The sequence below is a fragment of the Diadema setosum genome, chromosome 2 (assembly GCF_964275005.1).
Source record: "Diadema setosum chromosome 2, eeDiaSeto1, whole genome shotgun sequence".
NCBI lineage: Eukaryota > Metazoa > Echinodermata > Echinoidea > Diadematoida > Diadematidae > Diadema > Diadema setosum.
In genome coordinates, this window is record NC_092686.1 from 26,320,363 (window position 1) to 26,343,195 (window position 22,833).

Sequence of the window (22,833 nt, forward strand, 5' to 3'; positions counted from 1 at the left end):
TCGTTCAGTGCACCATGTAATAGGGGTGTAGGCCTACTAGTGACATCATTGTGCGCGATCCAAAACTGCTCGATGGCATTTGTACGCTCTTGATTTGGAAAGTGTTCAGTGTACTTGCAAGCAAAACCAATGTCATATGATAGGCTGTCAACAAATCGGCTAGTAGGAATCGTTTCGATGTTTTATCCTACTTCTCTCGACTGCAATCATCTTTCTGTGAATTGAAATGCTGTACATTGTCAAACTCTAAACGCCATATCGAGTGGATTACAGCTGCGATATGCATTTGCGCATGTGCATATTTGTCCTCTTTGATTGCTGTTTGATCTGGTGATATTTTGTCACTCTCTCTTTCTCTCCTCTCTAAATCTTTCCCCACTCTCCCTCCCTCTCCCACACACACACACACACACACACACACTCTCTCTCTCTCTCTCTCTCTCTTTCTCCTCTCTCTGAAACAGTGTGAAGCGTGTGAACGACCTCAAAGTGATGTAATTACGTTTCAGTCCACTCGGTCGTCGCGATCGGCCTCGAGGTCCTTTGTGGATTCAAACAGATAAATGGAAGGAATGGACTGCTTACGAAAAGATATTCCTGTTAATCCCATACTTTAATGATAAAGTGACAGGCTTAGGTAAACGTCACAGACTTGAGAGTGCTGGATTTGCAGCAGTCGAATAATCTGAATGATTGACCGCAATAGGAGCATCGATATCTGAAGGAGGGTTATATTCTACAGGTGGTTGTTTTGTTTTCTGGTTTGGGGTTTGTTTCTCTGCATGAAGAGTTTGTGTAGTTAGCTATAGTTAGACTTTTATTGTTTCTTTTACGTGTAGGTGCTGCAGAGACTGATTTCGTTTATATTTAGTGTCTTTGATGAAGAGTGTATTGTTAACCTGTGTTTGATAAACATATTCTTCAGAGCGGGTAGAGTATCTTGCTATATGTATTTTTATGATTTTCGGTATATAAGAGACAATATTTCATTTCCAATTGGAAACTGAGTCCGCGCTTAGCATTTATTACTTACTTCAACATCCATCCATACAAAATCACGCAGGTGTAAGAACCAACACATCACGTAAGGTACTTCTCACTTTGCTTTACTATAGATGTTCTCGGTATCAGGTTCTACAGCATTGCGCACAAGATGTAACACCATTAATCATGGTTTTGTTCAAAATATTGGTCACGAAATGACACAAACTGTTCATTGGTAGAACTTTAAACCATTTCATATCATTCATTTATACCATTCCATTACATCTATAGATTTGAGTTTATTTATACCTTTCGTGTCTTACAGTCGAGCCTTAAACAATCCATCAATTATTAGAATTATTCCTTATTATCATTATCATTAGTAGTAGTAGTCTTAGTATTATCAATTTATCATTATCATTATCATCATCATCATCATCGTCATCATTGTTATTATTATCGCCTCCTCAACTTAAATACACGTGTGCTATCATGACATTTGTGTTGTAAAAAAAACAATCTCAGAATCTGGAGGGTTTTTTACATTTCTGTTCCTCGCTGTATGGTAGGGTTAATGAAGCTAGTTTAGTCTAGGAGCAATAGGCCAGCAGGTTTGGGGCTGCGTTTGGATTAGTCACCACTCCCAGCGTTGCCGAGCTGATGATTTTGTCATACACCTGTTGTGCTGAGTATCCCTGGCCCAGCAGCACGGCGGCAATTCCTGATGGAAATACAGTAAAAAGGGGGATAACTGCACAAAATGTCGATATTTTCCCTAGTATACCGGCAATTCAAAAGCACGAACAATGTTGGTGACCTAAGTATAACGTATGGGGATGTTTTAATTCCTCTATCCTGTAGTCGCGCAACGGGACCAGAGTGTACAAATGATACAGTACTCCTTTCCTACAATATTTTACAGGGATGGTATAGTATTGCTAGAGATGAGGATTGGACTTTTAACTTTTTGCGAGATACCAAGAAGCCACTTACGAAATAGTATGGAGCATACCATTGTAAGAGGAATTCAAAGTTTATTTGATGAAAATCGGTTTTGGAATGGCTGAGACTTCCAAAAACAAAGTAAAACAAAGCGATTATAATAAAAGGTGGGTCCCACCTTTATAAGGATTGCTCTTTTTGGGGATATCTTAACATTTCAAAACCATTTTTTTTTTTCAAATAAATGTTGAATTCCTCTTGGAATTACATGCTCTTTCGTAGTTTATAAGAAGTTTCTCATTGTCTTATCAAAAATGTAAGAAACGTGAAGATTGGTCTCAACTAAAAATATACGATGCCTTGAAGCTCTGTAATGGAGGTTGTCTACTAGTATTTGATTTTATACCGCTGTACTTTATCGCATATTTGGATTCGGAAAATATAGAAATCGGCGCGTAATCAGATTAATGAACCATTTCATGTAACATCGTTCTTTCTCATCGAGGAATTCGAATTTTCTCCGAAGGCTCGTAGATGTTGCGAATGACTGAAAGCTCCATGGATACGCTTGAGAATTATCTCAGGTATATGAATTAATCTCATACAGGTATCACACTGAGTCATGGGATGGTTTATACTGTGTGTAAGAATTATTTACTGGTTAACAGGGTCCATTTCCGGAGGAATGCAATTTAACCTTACTTCTGACCTTTATATCATACCATGTTTTCCAATGGTTTCCAACCCATTTTTGCATAGGTTTGTTGTTTGATCTGTCTCCAACATTTCTTTGTATAGTCTTACTTCGTCTACTACATGAAGTTTCATTTGTCTTAACATGTTAAATCATGTTAACAGTCCCGATGTGATTACAAAGAATCACGGTATTGCTACAGCGGTCAATATTTCTAATCTGGTCACACGGGTTGTGGTTTTTATGTTGCATTTCAAAATGATTTACATAATGCAGTAACAAATATAGAATTTATGTACTAGTACATGGTTTCCTTACCTGTGATATATACGCGTTAACATTCGTTTATGTTGTAATGAATTTTAAATACTCTTTTTGCGTTAGCATGTTGACTGAATTGGTAAACGGTGCACAATGTTGTCAATCTGCTTGATACATTATGCTTTGTATCGTAATTATGTGTTGGGAATAAACTGAGTTTTTTTGAACCAATTTTGACCAACATTATTATTGTACATATACGTAACATACTATCTTTTGGATGGGCCTTCTTACCAGCAACGTGAGGACAGGCCATGCTTGTCCCGCTGTAAGTCCTGGTCCCGTCGTTAGAGTCATGGGCCAGACTGATGATGCTTGAGCCGGGGGCGAAGAGCTGAACGCATCGGCCGTAATTTGAGAAAGACGACCGAACATCATCCCTGTCGGTCGACCCGACGGTGATGACCTGCGCGCGCCGGAAGAAGGAAGTAAAGCTGTTTGCTAAAATGTACCATAAAACAGACTATAGGGCTCACACGGGTAAAAAAAAAAAAAAAAAAATCCCCATAGAGACGTGTGTTAAAATTCAAAATTCAAAAAATTCTGTAAAATGGCTGGGAGAAATGAGGTATTTCATCTTCACTAACCTGGATAAGTGAGCTATACCCTGACATCCATCAAATTTTCAAGGCGGGTCCTTGCGCTCAAACTCTGTCCAAGGGTCCGCAAAGCCAGACTACGAGTTCTTTTCACTCAAAAAATCACTTTTTTCTGTACATGCACCCAATGAAATATAGTCCCTTCAAATTCCATGAGAAAAGTTTTTATCTTCAAACCAAGATGCAGTTTGTAGAGGAATTCATACTCAATATCTGCAGCTATTCAGTTTTATGCCAAACTGCATTATTGATTTCTTCATTTATTTTGGTATCTTTGGTACAAAATTTGTGAAGGGGTCTTGGACATTCCATTTTATTTACAGGTGTGAGTCCTATAAAGCCGATTTCACGCACATGAACACAAAAATCAAAGCATGGGCATGGCTTATCACACACACGTGTGAGCGCGACCTCGCACTCTCTCATGAAGCTACGAGTCTTAATATTTTCTTTAAGTCATACTCAAATCCCTTCTGCCGCACAAAGGCAAAATTACATTATTTCAAATTACTTTCGTTACACTTTTTACACACCTTCTTTATCTTTATGACAAAAATTCATTGTAAATTGGCAGAGAAAAATTAAAGCAGCCAAGAGAACTAAAACAAATATGATAATGCAACAATAAAATGTACACGAGATTATTCATTTATCACTACCTAGGTCTGTCTGTCTGTCTCTGTCTCTCTCTCTCTCTCTCTCCCTCTTCTTCTTCTTCTTCTTCTTCTTCTTCTTCTTCTTCTTCTTCTACTTCTTCAGTGAAGGTATAACTCGAAACATATTCAAGTCAGACATAAACACCCCTAAACCCACCCCACGCACATGAACTCAATTACCAAAGCATGTGCATATTTTTACCGGTTCCATGACATTTGCTCCTGGAACAATAATTGTTCCCGTGAAATATCGGCATGCCAAACATAAATTCTACCCACAAGTATAACCCTAACCCTAATCTTAACTCTCACATCAAATTAAAACCTTGGAGAAGGCAGGAACAATTGTCGCAGGAGCAAATGCCATGTCACCATTCTTACTACAAAGAAAAGCGCCAACTCCACGGTTACAGTTCGATATTCCGAAGGTTCGTTATTCCGAAGGTTCGTCATTCCGAAGGTTCGTTATTCCAAAGATTCGTTATTCCGGAGGTTCGTTAATCCGAAGATGTGATAAGGTTTGTTATTCCGAAGGTTCGTTCATCCGAAAATGAAACAAAGCTCGTTATTTCGAAGGTTCGTTACGGACCCTATTTAATTTTCGAATCAACGAACCTTCGGAATAACGAACCGTATTTCATTTTCGGATAAAGGAACATTCGGAATAGCGAGTCCTAAATTTCATTTTCGGAACAACGAACCAAACTTATTCGGAATAACGAACCTTGGGAATAACGCCACAAATGTTCGGATTAACGAACCCTTTTTCATTTTTGGATTACAGAACCTCTAGGTATATAGGGAATTTGTGTGTTTCGGATTAACGAACCTTCGGAATAACGAACTCCACGACCCGACCTCCTGATATGGTTTATTAAAGCGCTGGACGTTTGTTTATCCATTATTGATCAGTTCATTATTCTATCCACTTATTCATTTGTTTATTTATCTATCTATTTATCTATTTATTTCTATTATTGGAGAAACCTGCTCTCATGACCTTTTTTTTTGTGTGTGTGTGTGCGTGTGTGTGTGTGTGTTGGCGTTACAAGACCAAAAACAAGAATTCACAGTAGGTTTGTAATTATCCCAAACAGGAATCTTACGTCGGGGCTGCCAGCGGGGGACTGGAGGCAGGCGTCCGCGTTGCTGTTACCAGCCGAGGTGACGAGCACGACACCGAGTTGCTTAGCCCTGTTCGCTGCCTGGAACTCGGTGGGAGAGAAGAAACCTCCATACGACATCGAGGCGACAGCGGGCCTCTTTCCTTCTGTCGCAATCCAGTCCATTGCTGACAAACACACACACAAAAGTACAAAACATATGCAAAAGTACACCACTTAATATTGTTCATTTTGCAAATATTACATTTTACTGACATGTTTTTACGAAACATGTATGTTGGAATGTATATATATAATAAACGTGTATTTTTGTGTATAAAAGATACAAAATATCGTTTTGACACAGTCAAATTTATTGATTTAGACATTTTCACCCACATCACTCAAGTATGTTATAAATGGATAGATGAATTTATGTATGTAGACTATATGATATAAAATAGATATTATGTATGCAGATACTACTTAAACATGAATGACGAGAAAATACACTTTTATAAGATATGTTACTTTTAAAAAGTGCCAAACTTCACTGTAGCACTACAAATTGCAACGTTACACACACCCACACAAACACACACACAGAAGGAATGACTGACTTTGTGTTCTTTTCTTAATTTCGATGCGTTGATAACGTCCTATTCATTCTTTTTACTGTCGTAAGTGTGAAAAAGAAGGGGAAATGGGTTAGTAACTAGTGCCTATCATATTGTATTGTTTGCTAATTTCTCCACGAGTCTGAGTGAAAAATGTGAACGAAAAGCTCAGCGTTGTCAATTGTCAATCATAAACGTACCTGCAACTGAGCTGCTGATCAGTCCGGATCCAAAGCAATCGAGAATTCGAACCCCGTACACCGTGGCCTCGCGGGCGATGCCATACGTGTTGCTAGCCGTCGTCCCTGCACAGTGTGTTCCATGACCGTCGCAGTCTATGGCCTTTCAAGAGTTTGACGGTTAATATTCCATAAAGTATAGAAAGGCTGAAAGCATGAGTGATGTACATTGCTTCCCAAGAGGTTTATTCTTAGAGATATACCACGTATAGCCACTGCACAGGCGCAAGAATATTCCGTTAAACAAAACGTCGCACTTTTTTCTCTTTGAATTTGTATCAACAAAAATGTGCTACTTGAAATAAAATTTCACTTGAATTTGAATCTGAATTTAAATTGATCAAAGATGCAATACAATAAAATTATATAGTCTCCCTACCGTGCCATCCTCGTCCACAAAGTCCTTGATAGCGATAGCCCTACCACCAAAATCCACATGATCAGGGTTGATCCCGGTGTCGATCACGTAGATGTGAACACCCTCTCCATAGCCTGTTTTAAATAGGAAAAATGTAAATGCTTGTCAGATTGATACTTAATCACTCAATCATTTATTTGTTAATAGATTAATTTACCGAGGATCATCCTATAGGGAAATCTGATGTCGATTATGACATTAAAAATTGCGTATGCGCCATAATAATGACAAATTCAAGTGAAGCCAAGAAGAACTTTTTGTTCTTCCGAAGAAGACACACTTCCTTACTTTTCACAGGTCTGCCCAGTCCGCTAATCCGTGACAAAACTAGTATCGAGCCAGTCTGATGGTGTTTACTCGGTGCTTTTACGTTATGAACGTGTTATGTGTGTGCTTTTAAGTGTGTGTTAACTCTTATGATTGTCAAGGGAACAAAATGTGTCTGTTAGTATATTTTTCATGCACAAAATCCTCAGCATACATGGAGCATGTGTATGTGCGTGTGGCTGTTTGAAAATAACCAGTTTTGCAATCAAAGTGTGAAGAATAACGGTGGCATGAGAGCAATATGTTAACTTAAATTTCCGGTGTAGTGTGTAGTTTTTGAAGCAAAAAGAAAATAGGAATCGTATAATCATGATAACTGAGCCGAAGATTGGACGAGAGAAGTCATAATTCTATGTATCTTATGGGTTTGGTTATAGATATTCTAGAACATGTTATCATATGGAGAAAATCTGAAAATTGCCGCTGGGTATGAGGTGTCCTGAAGACATTCAAAACAAGAATGTGGATCTCTGCTTTAATGCTTTCTCCCGTCTCAGTAGAATCCCTCCGTTGTTTGATATAATTACTGTACAGTGTGTGTAATATATATATATATATATATATATATATATAAATTATACAATCGGATTTCCGCATTGACAACTTTCAATATGATTAAACTGTCTGAATTCTATTTCAGGGTCTAAAAAATATAGCATCTTATCTATATCTTGCAGAAAACCCCATTTAATTTAATTTGGTTGAGTGGTCACAGAGAAATGTGGATCGTTGTAAGACATGCATATCATGGTCCGTCTCTTCAAAGTTTAGCACTTGGATGCCCTTGGAACTGCATTTACTTGTAATGTGTGGACACAATGGACAGAACTTCTGGAGGGAAGGGATTCCTGACATGCTCTACAGAGATCCTCATTTCTCTTTGACCACTGAAACAAATCGGATGGGAATTTCTGTAAGATGTGGTTGATAAGTTACAGTAATTCATACCCTGAAATTGTCTTTGGATTGATTCACTATTTGTAAACTTATCGTTACGGAAAGTCACGTATTATTATTATTTTTTTTTTCGGCATACGGTAGAGGGAGAACAGAACAAGAAAACAGAATGACGTCACCAGAGGAAAGAGATGAGATGCTATGTAGAGTTGTCTAACATTTTGACTGAGATTTTACCATCAAGGGTCATATCGTTGTTCAGTTCATTGTCCCTCTGGTCGATGCGGTCGATCCCCCAAGACCCGACCACCAGGTCCTTGTGAATCATCTTGTCCTGCTCGACGTACTCCACGCCGGACAGTGAGAGGAGCTAAGACGACAGAGGAAGACATTGAATCATTATTACAGCAGATACAATTCGAGATAATACAATCATCTATCACATTCCTTTCCATGACAGGGGCGGATCCAGGAATTCCGTAAAGTGGGGTGGGTGGCGCGCGAAAAAATAATATATATATATATATATATATATATATATATATTCTGATGCCACTTTCGGGTTTAATCAGCTGACAAGCAAAAAAAAAAAAGTTCCCGTGCAAATATTCTTTACAAGAGAAAGGGAAGGGAGCACAGTTTCATTTTTCTTTTGATTTCTTTTATTTTCAAAATAATTAAAGAAGGGTGCGCGCCCGGTGCGTCCCCCCCCCCCCCTCCCCCCGATCAGCCACGTATGAGCACTCTATTTCTCACCGTACATCATGCTGATTCCGATCGACTCTGATAATGCAAGGGTTGCCGGCAATATCCTGTGTCCATACATTACCTATTCATTTATCTATTTTCCCTCTTCACCACATATTCTCAGAAAACGAGAAAATTACAACACATTTTCGGCGACGTGTCAAAGGTCACCTATACCCCACTACCCAGGTTCATGTTACGGTGTCACAAATTTGAGCATGTTCATCCCATTGCACGTTTAAGATGATGGCCACGTTTGAAATCTGTTCAGGCCTTATTACCATTTGCCTTCCATTGATGTCGTCGTCGAGCTGGACGACGAATCCGTTGATGACGGTCCGATAGCGACGTTTGACCAAAGCCGATATCTTCTGAGAGTTGGCAGCTGTCATCAATCGATCGATGATGTTGTCTAGATTTTCTCCCTCCTGAGAAAAGGAACAGCACCAAAAGTAATAATAATGATAATAATGATAACAATAATAATGATAATAATAATAATCATAATAATAACAATAATAATTATGATAATTGTAATCATAATGATAATAATAATAATAATTATTATTATTATTATTATTATAATTATGATTGTAATTAATGATAATGATAATAATAATAATAATAATAAATTAAATAAATGATAGACACAGGAGTAAAGTTTTGAGAGCACTTTCAAGGAATAAGCTGAAATGTCAACCACAAAAAAAATGCAAAATTAGAGTATTAAGACAAAACTTAATTTTAAACCGAATGTTTGATTATAAATCTTGCCGGAGGCTTGCTCTACCTAGCAACAAGTAAGTGACTTCCTGCCTAAGGAACTTAATGGGGTGAAGCAGGTGAATTGAATCATTACAAGACTGTATGAAAGAAACATCCATAAATTGCAAGACATTACAGAAACGGTCTAAATTTGACTATGCGGTTAATACTAATGTCACAGATGGAGAGATAGAATGATAGAAAATATCCAAATCAGATATATTCCTCTCATTTGTGTTCCGATTTTTATGAAAGCTCTATACCATTTCGTTCGTTTGATTTTTTTTTTCTTTTTAGTCTATTCATAAAAGCCGTCTGGATCATCAATTATAATCGTGATGAAGAATCTTACTTTCATTTGCCTTTGTAATGAGAAGGAATAAGCTCCACCAGTGCTGCACAAAACACGTCGGGTACACATGAGAGTTAACAGGTGTATGCTTACTTCTTTTAAAGGGCTAGTTATGACGTATAGAGAGAAAGCAGCAGTGTCGTTCGCTTTGTCTGTGCACACAGATATGGCTGTATGGGGGATCAAACTTGTCACTATTCTGAACAATCCAAAGGCAAAAGTTATTTACAGAAATTAGAGAAGGGATACCTTTTCTGGTTCTTTTAACCGTTTTTATAGAAATTTATACCAGATACATGAATGATCAGTCGACGTCTCCATCACGTTCATGGCCTTGGAAACCAAATTCCCTAACCGTTAATTGTTAACCGTATTTTCTAACGGTATTTATTAATGCACAAATATTATGTTTGAACAACATGGTACGAAAGCCTAAACCTGCAGTGAAGTATTGGAAACAGGGGAGAAGCCAACTTATGTAAGATGTCATTGTTATAATTTTATGTGCATTGAGCAGAACGAAAGGGCGAGAGAGAGATTTTCCGAGGTTCTTCGTTATTTTGACTTTTTGCTTTTTTTTATGACGAGAAAGTTGCAATGTTGCAAGTTGTTCGGGATGAAGAGATATTATGACTTGTTCCGGCGCTTTGTCACAATCTCATCTCTAACTTAAAATCGACTCTTCTCCTTCAGTTAGTCCTAAATGGCGACTTTGGAGAAGTCATATTCTAGCCTTCTCGACCAGAAGGCGCCGTGTAAAGATTTAGTGAACCGCCTTCTCGCAGCATGTTTATGCTTCTTTATGTACTTTGCACAACCTGTATCATCTCTAGCCAAACCAAGCAATGTCAACAACCTTATCAGACACCAACGACCAGTCACATGACGTAGGTGTAGTTAGATATTAGTTACTTATAATATCTGTAGTAGTGTCAAGATGGCTTGAGTTCAGTTGGACCAGGCACGCAGCTGATTCATGATATTAACATGGTAGTGGAAAGTATACTCAAGTGAACAGAAGCACCAATTGACCGAGGTTTGTAGTCATCGTGTAGTACTTGATAATTGACCGGTTCATTTCCGGTCAAACATAAAAAGAACAGAAATCACCGTAAATCACATTGAAGGAAGTCCAGTAGAGCACGAAAGTATTATCAGCCTAGTTCAAATAGAATGGGATAATGTTGCGATAGGCATTTACTTCGATGACATTGACTACTTACCGAAACCCGGATCATGAGACCCTTATACCGAAAGAGCATGACGTCGCCTGCAGTGTAGCATGTTCATCGTTATAACTGTGAGATTATTTCATGGTTACAGCATACACCTCTCAATGATTATCTATTTTTCCAAAATATTTGCTTGATCTGGGCTTAATAATGGGCTAAAAGTGGTGGAAACCTGTTTTTCTTACAGGTTTATCTCATGCAGTGCCACTACGTATGTACAGAGAACACAGAGATTACACGAATCAACGTGACTAAAGCTTGATATTGTTAGCATTTTGTGTTTGTAGCACCCATAATTTTGAATAGTGGAGAACATGTAGAATCATGTCTTCTACAGATATTTCATTTCTCTTTTATATCAACTTTAGAACCGCTGTCGTGAGTACTCGGGTCTATGACAAGTTTAATTGACTATAATTACACGAACAGCTGACCTTCAACACGACGATGTACTGGCCTGTCACACCGACGTCAGCCGGGGCGTCGTAGAGCTGCGTTCCGGTGGCCGCGATGGCAAGGGACAGGAGCAGCAATAGTCTCATGGTGGATGTTATAGAGCAGGGACGGCTTGAGATAATCAATTCATAAACTCACTGCAGCAGGGATAATTAAGGTAAAACGTATATTCAACTTATAGGTGCTGATAGCCGTTAATGATTTTTCAATGGCACTGTTGGCGTATGTCACCATATCTTGCAATCATCTTCTGAATCTTATTACCAAATCACAATTTCTTTTATCATAAATATTTGTTTGAGCCTCTCGGAGCGATTCACCCTATACAGTAATATAGCAATAGAAACTCAATAACACTTTACAATTTAATAGTACACACCTATAATTCACGCAGGGCTCCAACAAAATCGGTTAATGTGAAACGGCGCGATTGTCAAGTTCGATAACCGAGGGTTCTTGTGCTCATGGATGCTAAATATGAAATAATTATGTAGATTGAAGCTAAGATTGCACTTGATGTCATACCAACGGCAAGAAATGTTTTGTATGGCATATCTTCCAAGATTTTCTGTGATCTGCGCTTCGGTTAAAAAAAAAATGGATTCAGTGAAAATGATTCTGGCAGTTACTATTCAGTTATGGCTCACCCGTGATAAAATCTAATTCCAAATTTAAAGTAAACCCGAGTAAGAAGAAAAAAAATAAGCGTACGTATTCAAAGTAAGTATACTTGAGTTGAATAATTAATCTGCAGACTCAGTTTTAGAAAACCACATCAAGGAACATGTATCCTCTACGGCCCGAATTCACGAAGGTGGTACAAAAGAAACCATGGTTTAAACCATCGACAAAAACCATGGAGCGCCAAGTGTCGCACGGAATATTTCTTTACGAAATTGGTAATTTCGTCGACAAAATGACCGTTTCGTACACGAAATGTTCATTTAGTTACAAAATTTTGTCATTTCGTTACAAAATAATCATTTCATCGACGAAATGACTGATTTCTTAACGAAATATTCCATGCGGCACTTGGCGCTCCATGGTTTTTGTCCATGGTTTAAACCATGGTTTCATTTGTACCACCTTCGTGAATTCGGGCCTATGAGTCTAATGATAATTCTATCATATCTACAATAAGATGGCTTACCTGTCTTAGCTTGGCTTCAACGTCTTTATTGGTCCGAGTGTTGGACAAAAATGAAAAACAGCCCAGTTTTAGGCTCCTTTACATGTAGACCATTAATTTATTTACACATAAGCTGCGTGGGAATTGCTACATACGTTAACCATACCCAAATTGCGTAATTAAAAGATTTTTATTCCGATATGAGAATTTGTATTCAAAGGTTAATTACCAGTCAAGGGGCCATCGAGTGTAGTTTCGTCACCTCGCTCCGATTAGATAATTTGAACAAACATTGGATATTTCATAAAGCTCAAGCAGAAAACACACACACACACACACACATACTGTGTACCATCTCGGTGAATCGTGTTGAAGTGTGAATATTGCAGAACGGTGAATATAGAAACAGGTGGTATATAAACACAATTTCATGTTGCAAACCCTCGTTTTGAAATATGACGTAAGTCCGAGACTTAAAAGACGATTGTAGTTTTGTAAAGACGCCGCCGTCCCGGAATTGGTAATCATGTTAGTCATTCACAATGGTTTTTTTTTTTGTGTGTGTCAGTAGCCATAGGAAAGGCAATGGGGGAGGGGATCTGAGGATCTTTATGTTCACAACAGTAGTAAATTAAAGAAACTCCGTGAAAGTTTTGTGTTGTATATATATGCATATATATATATATATATATATATATATATATACATATATATATAATGATACTTGTAGTCCGCGTGTTGGTACCAGTGTAGAAAAGATGAAAAAGTTGAGTGGTAATGCATTTTGACAGTCAAACAGTGCTATTTATTCAGACCAAATTTTCGACGATACATTCGTCTTCCTCAGGGTCGACAATGACAATTCAAATTTGGTCTGAATAAATAGCACTGTTGGACTGTCAAAATGCATTACCACTCTACTTTTTCATCTTATATATATATATATATATATATATATATATATATATATATATAATGAGACATACTTACATACATATATTATGATAGGCCTATAACTGGAATTCATAAAACGGGATGGATAATTCCAGCGTTATCATTATTTAGCTTATGCACATTATTATAATAGACATGAACACACACGCACTCACACCATTCCATAAGCACTTCCATACATGGATGTACGTTATGTAATTATGTTCATAAAACAATGATTGAGCAGATCCTGCTCAAAGGACTGGTTTAAAGAGTAATATGCCTGCATATGACCTTATGGCGCTTATTTTGCTTAACAACAGTTTTGCCCATGTATGAGAGGTAATTAGTTAAGAATACTGAACGATCACTAGCCCTTTCACGTCGCAAAGGTGACCGCGGCCGCGGGCGGGCAAGATTTCATCGTTTTATTTACTCACGACGAGGGTAATTTATCAAACGACTATAGGATCTGCTTCATCAATTTATAAAACAAATTATACGCATCATTTTGTTCGAGCATTAGTATAATACTAAATAGCCACATTCGATCAGTATACCTTCGGAAACAGTCAAATGCCCACGGTTACCATACTGGAAAGAACACAGTGTGTTCACAATGTGTTCACAGTATTTTCATGATATGAACGACTATAGTCGACATTGTGAAAACGCTCGAGTGAAGATTATTTCTCACCGCGGTGAAGTTTTCACAGATTGTTCAAATGCTTTATTAGTAATGCTTTGTTTCACACTGTGAACTGACGACTCACGGTGTGTTCACACTTTCAAAACGCTCGAATTTAAGAGTGTGAAAAGATTTCACACTGTGTTCACACTATGATTCTCACACTGTGGGACATTGTGTTCTTTTCAGCAGGTTTATTGCTTCGGGCCTGTTGGGCTGTTCGAAAGGTACCTTTAGTGTGTAGGCCTTATACTAATGACCTCATTAATAATATTGAATGGATCGTCAAAATAGATAGCCAGTGCCATGAACACTATACAAAAACCAAAACGACAATGGCAGTTTGATAGACTCCTTCCTTCATTTATTTTCAACCTACGATCAAGGGTTCATCGTGTCTCCGTCCAGCTATTTCGCCGTCTTCTTCAGTATCATCATCATCATAATCATAACTATCTCCACAATCACTATCATCATCACCATCATCATCATGAAGTGTAACATCTCAGGAGCAGTAAGCGAGTAGGTTCGGAGTTCCATTTGGGTTGACGACTTTTCCGAGAGTTGCCGAGCTGATAATTTTGGCGTAGACTTGTTGCGGGGAATATCCTCGTCCAAGCAAGACTGCCGCGATTCCTGCAGACAACAAAAAAAAAGAACGACTCAAAGGCTAAGCAACCGAACCCAACAGACAAAGTGCATGTGTTTTCTTAGTTATCCGTAAATACCGACGTAGAATATCACATGTATATTTTGAATTTGCTCAACAATATTTGAAGATAATTCTAGAAATGGCTGTAATCTAAAATGGTTGTAATCATAATAACTCCTGTGTTCATCTGTTTGCAACGTGCATGCATGTCCAGTTGTTTTTGTATGTCCTCTTGTATACGTCTCTGTTCACCGTGAGCGTCTTGTGCCTGTGTTTGTGCTTTTGTTCCTGTTTATTCTTCTTCTTTTTTCTGTTTTGCAAGTTCTATTTTCTGCGTGGTCCACATTTCTACAAGCTTGTATTTTACGTGGGCCTCTCTTTTCCAATAACACAGTTACTTTGAACATGTATGCGTATTATATATATTGTTGTATACATTGTATTTCTTCCCTTGAACTTACATCAACAAAATGTGCTATTGGAAATAAAATCTCATTTGAATTGAACTGAATTGAATTGAATTGAATTGAATTGAATTGAATTGACTTGAGATACTAACACCAGATATAAAGCCCGGATTGTTCACAATTCATTGATTAAGACTTACCTGCCACATGGGGGCAGGCCATACTGGTCCCACTGTACGTCTTGGTCCCGTCGTTTGAATCGTGGGCAAGGCTCGTGATGCTGGAACCGGGAGCGAAGAGCTGTACGCAGGGACCCCAGCAAGAGAAGGAAGAGCGACGGTCCTCGCTGTCAGTAGAACCAACGGTAATCACCTGGCAACGCATATGGCATGAAATTGAATGAAACTGATATCAAACTTACTATTTATTTTGAGTATAATGACGAATATTAGTAACGATACTACTACTACTGCTACTATCAATATTGATAATAATGACAATCATACCACTAATGATAATTATGGTAACAATAATGTTGATGATGATATCGAATCAGACCATACACAAAACAGATAAATAATGATAATAACATACCTGACAATAACGACTTTGATTTACAGTATTCCATTTCAATCTGTTTAGATACTCAAGTTGTTGGAAAAACTCAAGACAACGAGGCAGCTGGATTATGGGATTCATAAAAATTTTCCGGTGTAATGTTGATAATTGAGTTTTGAGAACATAATCTAGCTTGCCTCACTGGTTGGGTAAAACGAGTTGTTTAGGGTTGTTTTTTTTAATCTCGACTTGGTTCGTGCCTGTATAGAGAGATGAGTCTGTATGGTTTTGGTGTACCATTTTTATTTGTCCTGAAAAGAACTTTTCATATTCTTAAATGGTTGCGTATATAACATGGACAGAATTCAACAAGCGCTCCGGAGATCGGCGTTTCGGACAAAAGCAAATTTTGTCTTCAATAACCGATGTCTGTTTCTCGTGTTACGTATACAGATCGTATTATGTTTTGAAGCCATTGCTACTAATTACCACGTATCATATCTATGGGAATTGTAATCTCTTACATTACACATAGAAATGAAGGATTGCACCATCTTGGCGGAAGACGCTTACATCCGGGCTACCCGCTGGCGACGACCGACACGCATCATCGTTGCTGTTTCCCGCAGCCGCAACGAGCACCACACCCAGTTCTTTGGCTCGCTCGGCCGCTCGCATTTCGCTTGGGGAGTAAAAGCCTCCATACGACATGGACGCTACTGCGGGTCGCTTGCCCTCTGCGCCAATCCAGTCAAGAGCTGTGGATCAAACGTCATCAGTCCATAACACTTGAATGTTCTGTATCTTTCTACATTTCTTCCTTTCCATCTATGCTTGCGTTCTTTTACTTTGATTGAAAATGACACATCGACCGCCATGTGCTATGTTTGTATTTCTATTTCCTTTTGTATATATCCAAGCTGGACATTCTGTATCTTTATATTTTGTTATATTTTATGTATTTTCCATCGAGAAATACGACGATAAAATTGAAATTGAAATTGTGGGGCGAGTTGAGCTAAGTCTCTTGAAAAAAAAAGAAAGAAACGATTCCTTATGCTTCGCATGTGTTAAGTCAAATAATTATGCATACACAACATTCACGACGTCACGACGTTTGGGAGATGAATTCCTAAACTAGCGTTTGACGGCAAGCTATGGATGAATGTCAAAATGATAAGTCATTTTTCTTCACGAGTGCAGAATTCCGATTCAGTTGCGCTGCACGGAAATCTGGCAATATTAAAATATCTAAAATATCTAAAATATCTAAAATATTAATTGAGTTACACGTGTAATACAGTATTTAGAAAAGTATAATACCAAGTAGGCCTACATTCGAGAACTTACACTGTGCACTGAGTGTAAGGTATCTGCTATAATTATCATGGAAAAGTGAAAAGGCCCGAAAAGATGGTTATTAGACTTGAAAAGGGTCCAGGTTTAAAGCGTGGGGATCAAGAACGCCCTCTTACGTACACACCTGCCACAGATGAACTCACAGCGCCAGACCCACTGCAGCTCAGAATTCGAATGCCATAGAGATTCGCCTGACGAGCGATCCCGTACGTATTGCTGCCCACCGTCCCTGCACAGTGGGTGCCGTGGCCATTGCAGTCAATACCCTACAAAGGACAAATACAAAATACGCATGAATTTACGTCATTACTTGATCCCATACGTATAAGTGGGAGTCCACAATGCAATTCCATATCAACACGCTGATGTCTGAATACCACCTCTAGTACCACCTCGTACGGAACTACGCTACTTCCTCGTATACATGTATTGAATAGATTTCAATGTGCTTGGAATCCAGTTTTGCATGCACTAGTTGTTGCTTAGTCTAGCAAGCTTCCAGCAAGTTTTTCTTATTGTCATGAACAATCTGTGTCACAAAGGTACGCATCGTATCTTGAATAAAAATGCTGGTAAATAGGTTACAGCAGTTCTTTGACTAACCGTGCACTATTGGGCAATCCACATGTTATAATCAGTTATTCTATTACATTTACTCTGGAAATACAGGGATTGGTATTTACGCAAACATGTGACACTAAGACAATTAATGGGAATTGAATGCTAAATGATTGAATGATATCAACAAAAAGAAATAAAATGAAATGTCGTTCTATTATCTGATAGATGAAATAAACAAGTGGACAAAGATAGGATGTTTGTGCTTGTATGTGGACGTACTCAGCTTAGCCACTTATAAGGACGCAATAAAGTCTTATTAACAATATGAGCAAGCTACCAAGGGACCGACGCAATTAAGATGCCTTTCCCAGAGGCACAACCGCTGATGCCAAAGTCCGTGGTCCTATATCTACTGAGCTGCAACTGATTCGTAATAATGATAAAGCCAGCTACATGGCCGGCGCCACGTTTTCAAAAGAAGGGGGCCCACTTTAGACTTCTGGTGCCACTTCCGAGTTTCATCAGCTAACAAGAAAAAAAAGGGAGTCTTCAGCGCAACTTCTGTAGGGTGCCACTTCCGGGTTTCATCAGCTAACAAGCACAAAACAAACAAACAAACAAACAAACAAACAAAAACTTCAGCGCAAAAACAAAGATTTACCACGCTCACTTCAAGGTTTCCACCAATTTCTTTCTAGTGCCACTTACGGGGTGAAAAAAAAAAGTGGGGGCCCAAAGTGGTGACACCTTGTGTATTCCTTTGTATGGTGCAAAAAGAAAAAAAAGGTGGGGGCCGAGTCCCGCCCCCCCCCCCCCCGGTTCCGCCGGCCGTGCTACCAAATGGAGTCAGCGCTTATGGATGACGTCCAGTGGATGTAGTGGTGGAGAGTGATATGTGAGTGACGTTTTAGTGTATACAACATCTGTGGGGGGTACCGACAATATCAAAACAGTTTCTACGACTGGTAATTGTGTGGACGCAAGAAAATTAATGGAAAAGATAATTTTTCTTTTAATATCCCCAATACGAGATTGTTTAACAAACAAGCAAGCTGACACTATTTCCTCACCGTTCCGTTGACGTCAACAAAGTCTTTCACAGGTGCTGCACGACCTCCGAAGTCGACATGGTTAGGGTTGACGCCAGTGTCGATAACGTAGACGTTCACATCTGCCCCATATCCTGCCAGACGAACCATTATGAATCCTTGCTTAACCCGAGTATGTTATTTGTCATTCTCTTGCCTTCATATTGTCTCCTATTTCTTATTGCTACAAACTTTACAGCATTATAGATAGAATTGTAGTCTGGCAACTACGATTCAGAGGACAAGATTTCTAACAACATGCTTGTACCTGTTAACTTCAAAGACCAGTGTTATTAACAATTATAATTATGATTATGATTCAATAGTTGTTACACAGAGGATATGACTGCTATGTTGTTGTTGTTTTTTAAAGTAAACATGCGTTTTCCACATTTTTTTTTTTGCTATATGTAAATAAAGTTGCAATATCTGTCATTGCATGGAGTTTTGAATCTACTGTCTGATTTATTTAACCCAGTCAAAAATAGTGAGGAGTCAACAATTTTTCGAACTTAATGCTGAACATCAGATCACAAATAACCGAATAGCCTTACAGCAGAAATAACATTGTCTGTGTGACGAAGTGCCATAAACAGGAATGTTACTCTGATACATAGTAACAAGTTATGAATTGAATGAAGTACTATCTTGAATAAATAAGCTTTTTTAAGAGAAAAAAAAATACGCAGGTTTAACATCGATTGTCATATCATTATCCATCGGCAGGTTCCGTTGATCTATGCGATCGATACCCCACGATCCGACAACTTCATAGGAGTGGATTATCTTGTCCTGTTCCACAAATTCTACACCGGGTAACGACATCAGCTACGACAGAGAATAGAAAACTATGCAAAATTACATACTCAAGTGAAGTTCGTCGTACGAGCTATGGAAAATGAGAATGCGTTAACCATGCCCCAGGCAATAATGGTGCTGTTGCAAACGTATTTTTGTTAGTTCGTTTTTGACATCGGTGTGTGCAATAACAAAAATACGTAAAAGGAATGCTTTTGTTGACAAACGTCGTTGCCGTGTTCGTTGTGATGGGACATGTTGTACAGATTTCCGCAGTCACGGTGGGATGTCATCATATACATGATAAATTCTTACACCAAACAAGATTTAATATTTATAGCGAAATATCGCAAGACATTTATGCCATGTTATCTGGGAAAATAATCACCTAGGACTAATCGATGTCTGCAGGGGATGCACTCAAAATGACAAACATTTACTAAGTAACCGCAACTCTTTTGCCATTCTTTAATGCAACGTGTATTTGTACAGCTGTTTGACTAAGATTCATGAGATAGTCATTTTGGAGAAGTTCTCATGTGGAACATATTGCGATGAGTCTCGAACGAAAACTGGTTTACTTTGTCCTGATTAGATACATCATAGATGGGAAATACAACATTCAGATCATGGACACAAGGCCACATTTACTAGGTAAAGTAAACATCCTTGTCGTGAGGGAGAATTCAAACGTTCAAAAGGTAGAGTTAAGAATATGTTCATCTTTTTTGGCTTGTATTACTCTAGACTAGACCTCTGATTTTTTTTTTTTTTTAAAAAAATGACACATTCTATGCTGATATCAAATACATTTTTTTTTCTGATATTAAGATGGATAACGAGGCAAGGGCTTGTAATTGAGGCATACTGCCCTTTAGCGACTCTCTACCAAATACAAAACACAGTGGGCCATACATGAATTGCCATCGACTCACCAGTCGAAGTCCGACGCTTTCGTCGTCGAACTTCGCCACGAACCCAGTGAGGAGAGTTTGGAAGCGGAGCAAGATGGACGCCTTGACGTTCTGCGCAGCGACATCGACCTCGAACTCATCGACGACCCGCTGCAAATCGATGCCATCCTTTATGCCAGGGAATGAGATCGAGGAGGACCGCGTGAAAGTGATGAAACGTTGCCGAGTGCATAGTGGCAGCATGATACCACATGAGGCTAGAGAGTCATTTTCCCTAGCCTAGCCATTTCACTTCTCAATTTTCAGCAGTTTTAGTGCCTGTCAATTCCCGCGGTTGTTTACAGTATACTTGTTGCATACATACACATTCTGTATAGCAGTTGTATACAGTAAACAGCCCAAAGCTATGATTGCAACTGAAATCCAGCACATTCTGTTTGTGTGCAAAAAGAACATTCACGATAGCGAGATAGGGAGATAGACATGTGCATGAAAATACAGATAAAATATGAAAATACAGATAAAAGTGTAAAGACGGTAAATGGACTCTCTCCATCTCTCTCTCTCTCTTTCGCTCTCTCTCTCTCTCTCTCTCTCTCTCACACACACACACACACACCTGCAACACACACCGTCGCAGACACGCAAAAAGTTACAAAATTACTGACGAACATTCTCAAGCTTATAATGAAACTCATAATGGATTAGATTGATAAGGAAAGTCATTGAAGTTGAGATGAAATATATCTGGCTTACATCACGCATTCTCCATTTTGGGAATTAATGAACGCAATGATGAAAAATCAACACAATAGGAAAAAACTATCGGTATTTCCGGTATAAGCACTGAGCGGATACGTATTATTCCGATATAGGCCTATTCTTGTAATGATTCCTTATATGATAGCTAATAAGATCTATACACAGCTATGGTAATGGGGAAATGACAGACACAGACGCACACGCACGTACACACGCACACACACACACACACACACACACGTGTGTACAATGTAAACAAAATGCCTCTGCAACTTTGCATTATTTCTGGACATGGGTGTGTGTTATCTATTATCTGACACAGATATGATATTAGTGTACAGGTCTTGAATTATTGATTAACACACTCATTTTAAAACGCACCAATAATACACGTATCATGACGAAGGGTATTTTGCAAAGAACTGTCCAGAGTGCATTGTGGCCAGCTACCTTGTTCAAATACGTTCGATTTCAAAGCCCTAGTATGATTTAGATAAGGAATATTTTACCTAGGGCAGAAAATATGATATTAAACCTGGCATGAAGGACTGCTTATGAAAGATTCGATGGACCAGTTTTACTCAGGTTTGGTTTGGTTTGGTTGTGTTTTGTTTTGTTTTGTTTTTAGTCAATAAAATGAAAGCACTCATTGATTCATATCATGCAGCGTGTCATCAACATAAACATGACTTCTGAATTAGATGTTTTCTAACTTCCGAAAAATGCTATGTCAATGCATCAATGAAATTCTATTTTCCTTCACATTAACACAATCTTCATCTCAAACAGTGTCAAACCGTCGCGGAATAGACGGGAATCTTGACAATATTGTTTAGTTATTTCCTTTTGATGATGTTAAAATCAATTCAATTTTCAGTTCAGTTACACTGTACTTCCATCAATAAAAGGAAATGATATAATAAAACATAATACATTTATCAATTTAACTTTTAGATAGTTTAATTCAATTGTAAAATGACAAATCATTAAGTATAGTGAAGTATAAGATGAGTATACCTTTAAAACCACGATATACTGGCCATTGATTCCACCCCCAGGAGCTTCATGGAATACTGGCGCAGTGCTCACCGCCAGGACAAGGGCGAGACCCAGAAGAACTCGTAGAAACATCGCGGCTGGAATAATTCTACATAATGTATTGAAGTCAGAATCAAACGTTTGGAACCACGACACTGATGTGAAATTTTCTTTTCATTTCATTTTCATTTTATTTCATTGTTTCCAAAAGCTTCTTTTTTTCACAGACATCTTCGTAATCATATTAAGAGTTTCATGTTCGTCTATGTCTTTAAATGAAGATAAACATGACTCGTAACAATGATCGGACGCGTCATTGTCGAGATCAACATTATCACCATTGTTCTTGATGACACTATTCTGATGTGTTTTTTGTTGGTTTTTTTTTTCAAATCTCTGCGAAGCAAGCATTGAAGTTTTCAGCCAGGGTTTTTTCCCCATTGTATCGGACTCCTAAACTCGTATAATTTCATCTATCCTTTCATAACTTCATTATATCATCATTACATGATTTAACTATTGCCATACATCACTGGACTGACCGTTACTTGTCTTTATAGTATTGGTAATAAGTTTTTTTTTTTAGCTTTATGTATT

The 22,833-nt window shown here is 38.3% G+C and overlaps 2 protein-coding genes across 2 annotated transcripts; both read right to left on the reverse strand.

The window, feature by feature from the left end:
- Nucleotides 1-1,420: 1,420 nt before the first annotated feature.
- Nucleotides 1,421-11,480, reverse strand: LOC140241283 (alkaline serine exoprotease A-like). Its single transcript, XM_072321037.1, has 8 exons — nt 11,328-11,480; nt 8,826-8,972; nt 8,035-8,167; nt 6,535-6,647; nt 6,117-6,258; nt 5,303-5,487; nt 3,176-3,347; nt 1,421-1,705 (listed from the first exon to the last, which is right to left on the reverse strand). Exons 1-8 carry the CDS (start codon nt 11,433-11,435, stop codon nt 1,575-1,577), a joined length of 1,131 nt encoding a protein of 376 aa, XP_072177138.1. The 5' UTR covers nt 11,436-11,480; the 3' UTR covers nt 1,421-1,574.
- Nucleotides 11,481-14,604: 3,124 nt separating this feature from the next.
- Nucleotides 14,605-22,329, reverse strand: LOC140243675 (alkaline serine exoprotease A-like). The gene is made up of 8 exons (XM_072323343.1): nt 22,216-22,329; nt 20,458-20,604; nt 19,421-19,552; nt 18,707-18,847; nt 17,200-17,341; nt 16,290-16,474; nt 15,359-15,530; nt 14,605-14,735 (listed from the first exon to the last, which is right to left on the reverse strand). Exons 1-8 carry the CDS (start codon nt 22,327-22,329, stop codon nt 14,605-14,607), a joined length of 1,164 nt encoding a protein of 387 aa, XP_072179444.1.
- Between the last annotated feature and the right edge of the window lie 504 nt (nt 22,330-22,833).

What these genes read in the sequence shown, in the direction of transcription:
- LOC140241283 (XM_072321037.1), bottom strand. Translation starts at nt 11,435, where the DNA reads ATGAGACTATTGCTGCTCCTGTCCCTTGCCATCGCGGCCACCGGAACG. An exon ending in AGTACATCGTCGTGTTGAAG is followed by an intron (nt 8,973 to 11,327) that starts GTCAGCTGTTCG and finishes TCCTTTTCTCAG; the next exon opens with GAGGGAGAAAATCTAGACAA. An exon ending in CCCCCGCTGGCAGCCCCGAC is followed by an intron (nt 3,348 to 5,302) that starts GTAAGATTCCTG and finishes CGGCGCGCGCAG; the next exon opens with GTCATCACCGTCGGGTCGAC.
- LOC140243675 (XM_072323343.1), bottom strand. Translation starts at nt 22,329, where the DNA reads ATGTTTCTACGAGTTCTTCTGGGTCTCGCCCTTGTCCTGGCGGTGAGC. An exon ending in AGTATATCGTGGTTTTAAAG is followed by an intron (nt 20,605 to 22,215) that starts GTATACTCATCT and finishes CCTGGCATAAAG; the next exon opens with GATGGCATCGATTTGCAGCG. An exon ending in ATAATGATATGACAATCGAT is followed by an intron (nt 18,848 to 19,420) that starts GTTAAACCTGCG and finishes ACTCGGGTTAAG; the next exon opens with CAAGGATTCATAATGGTTCG.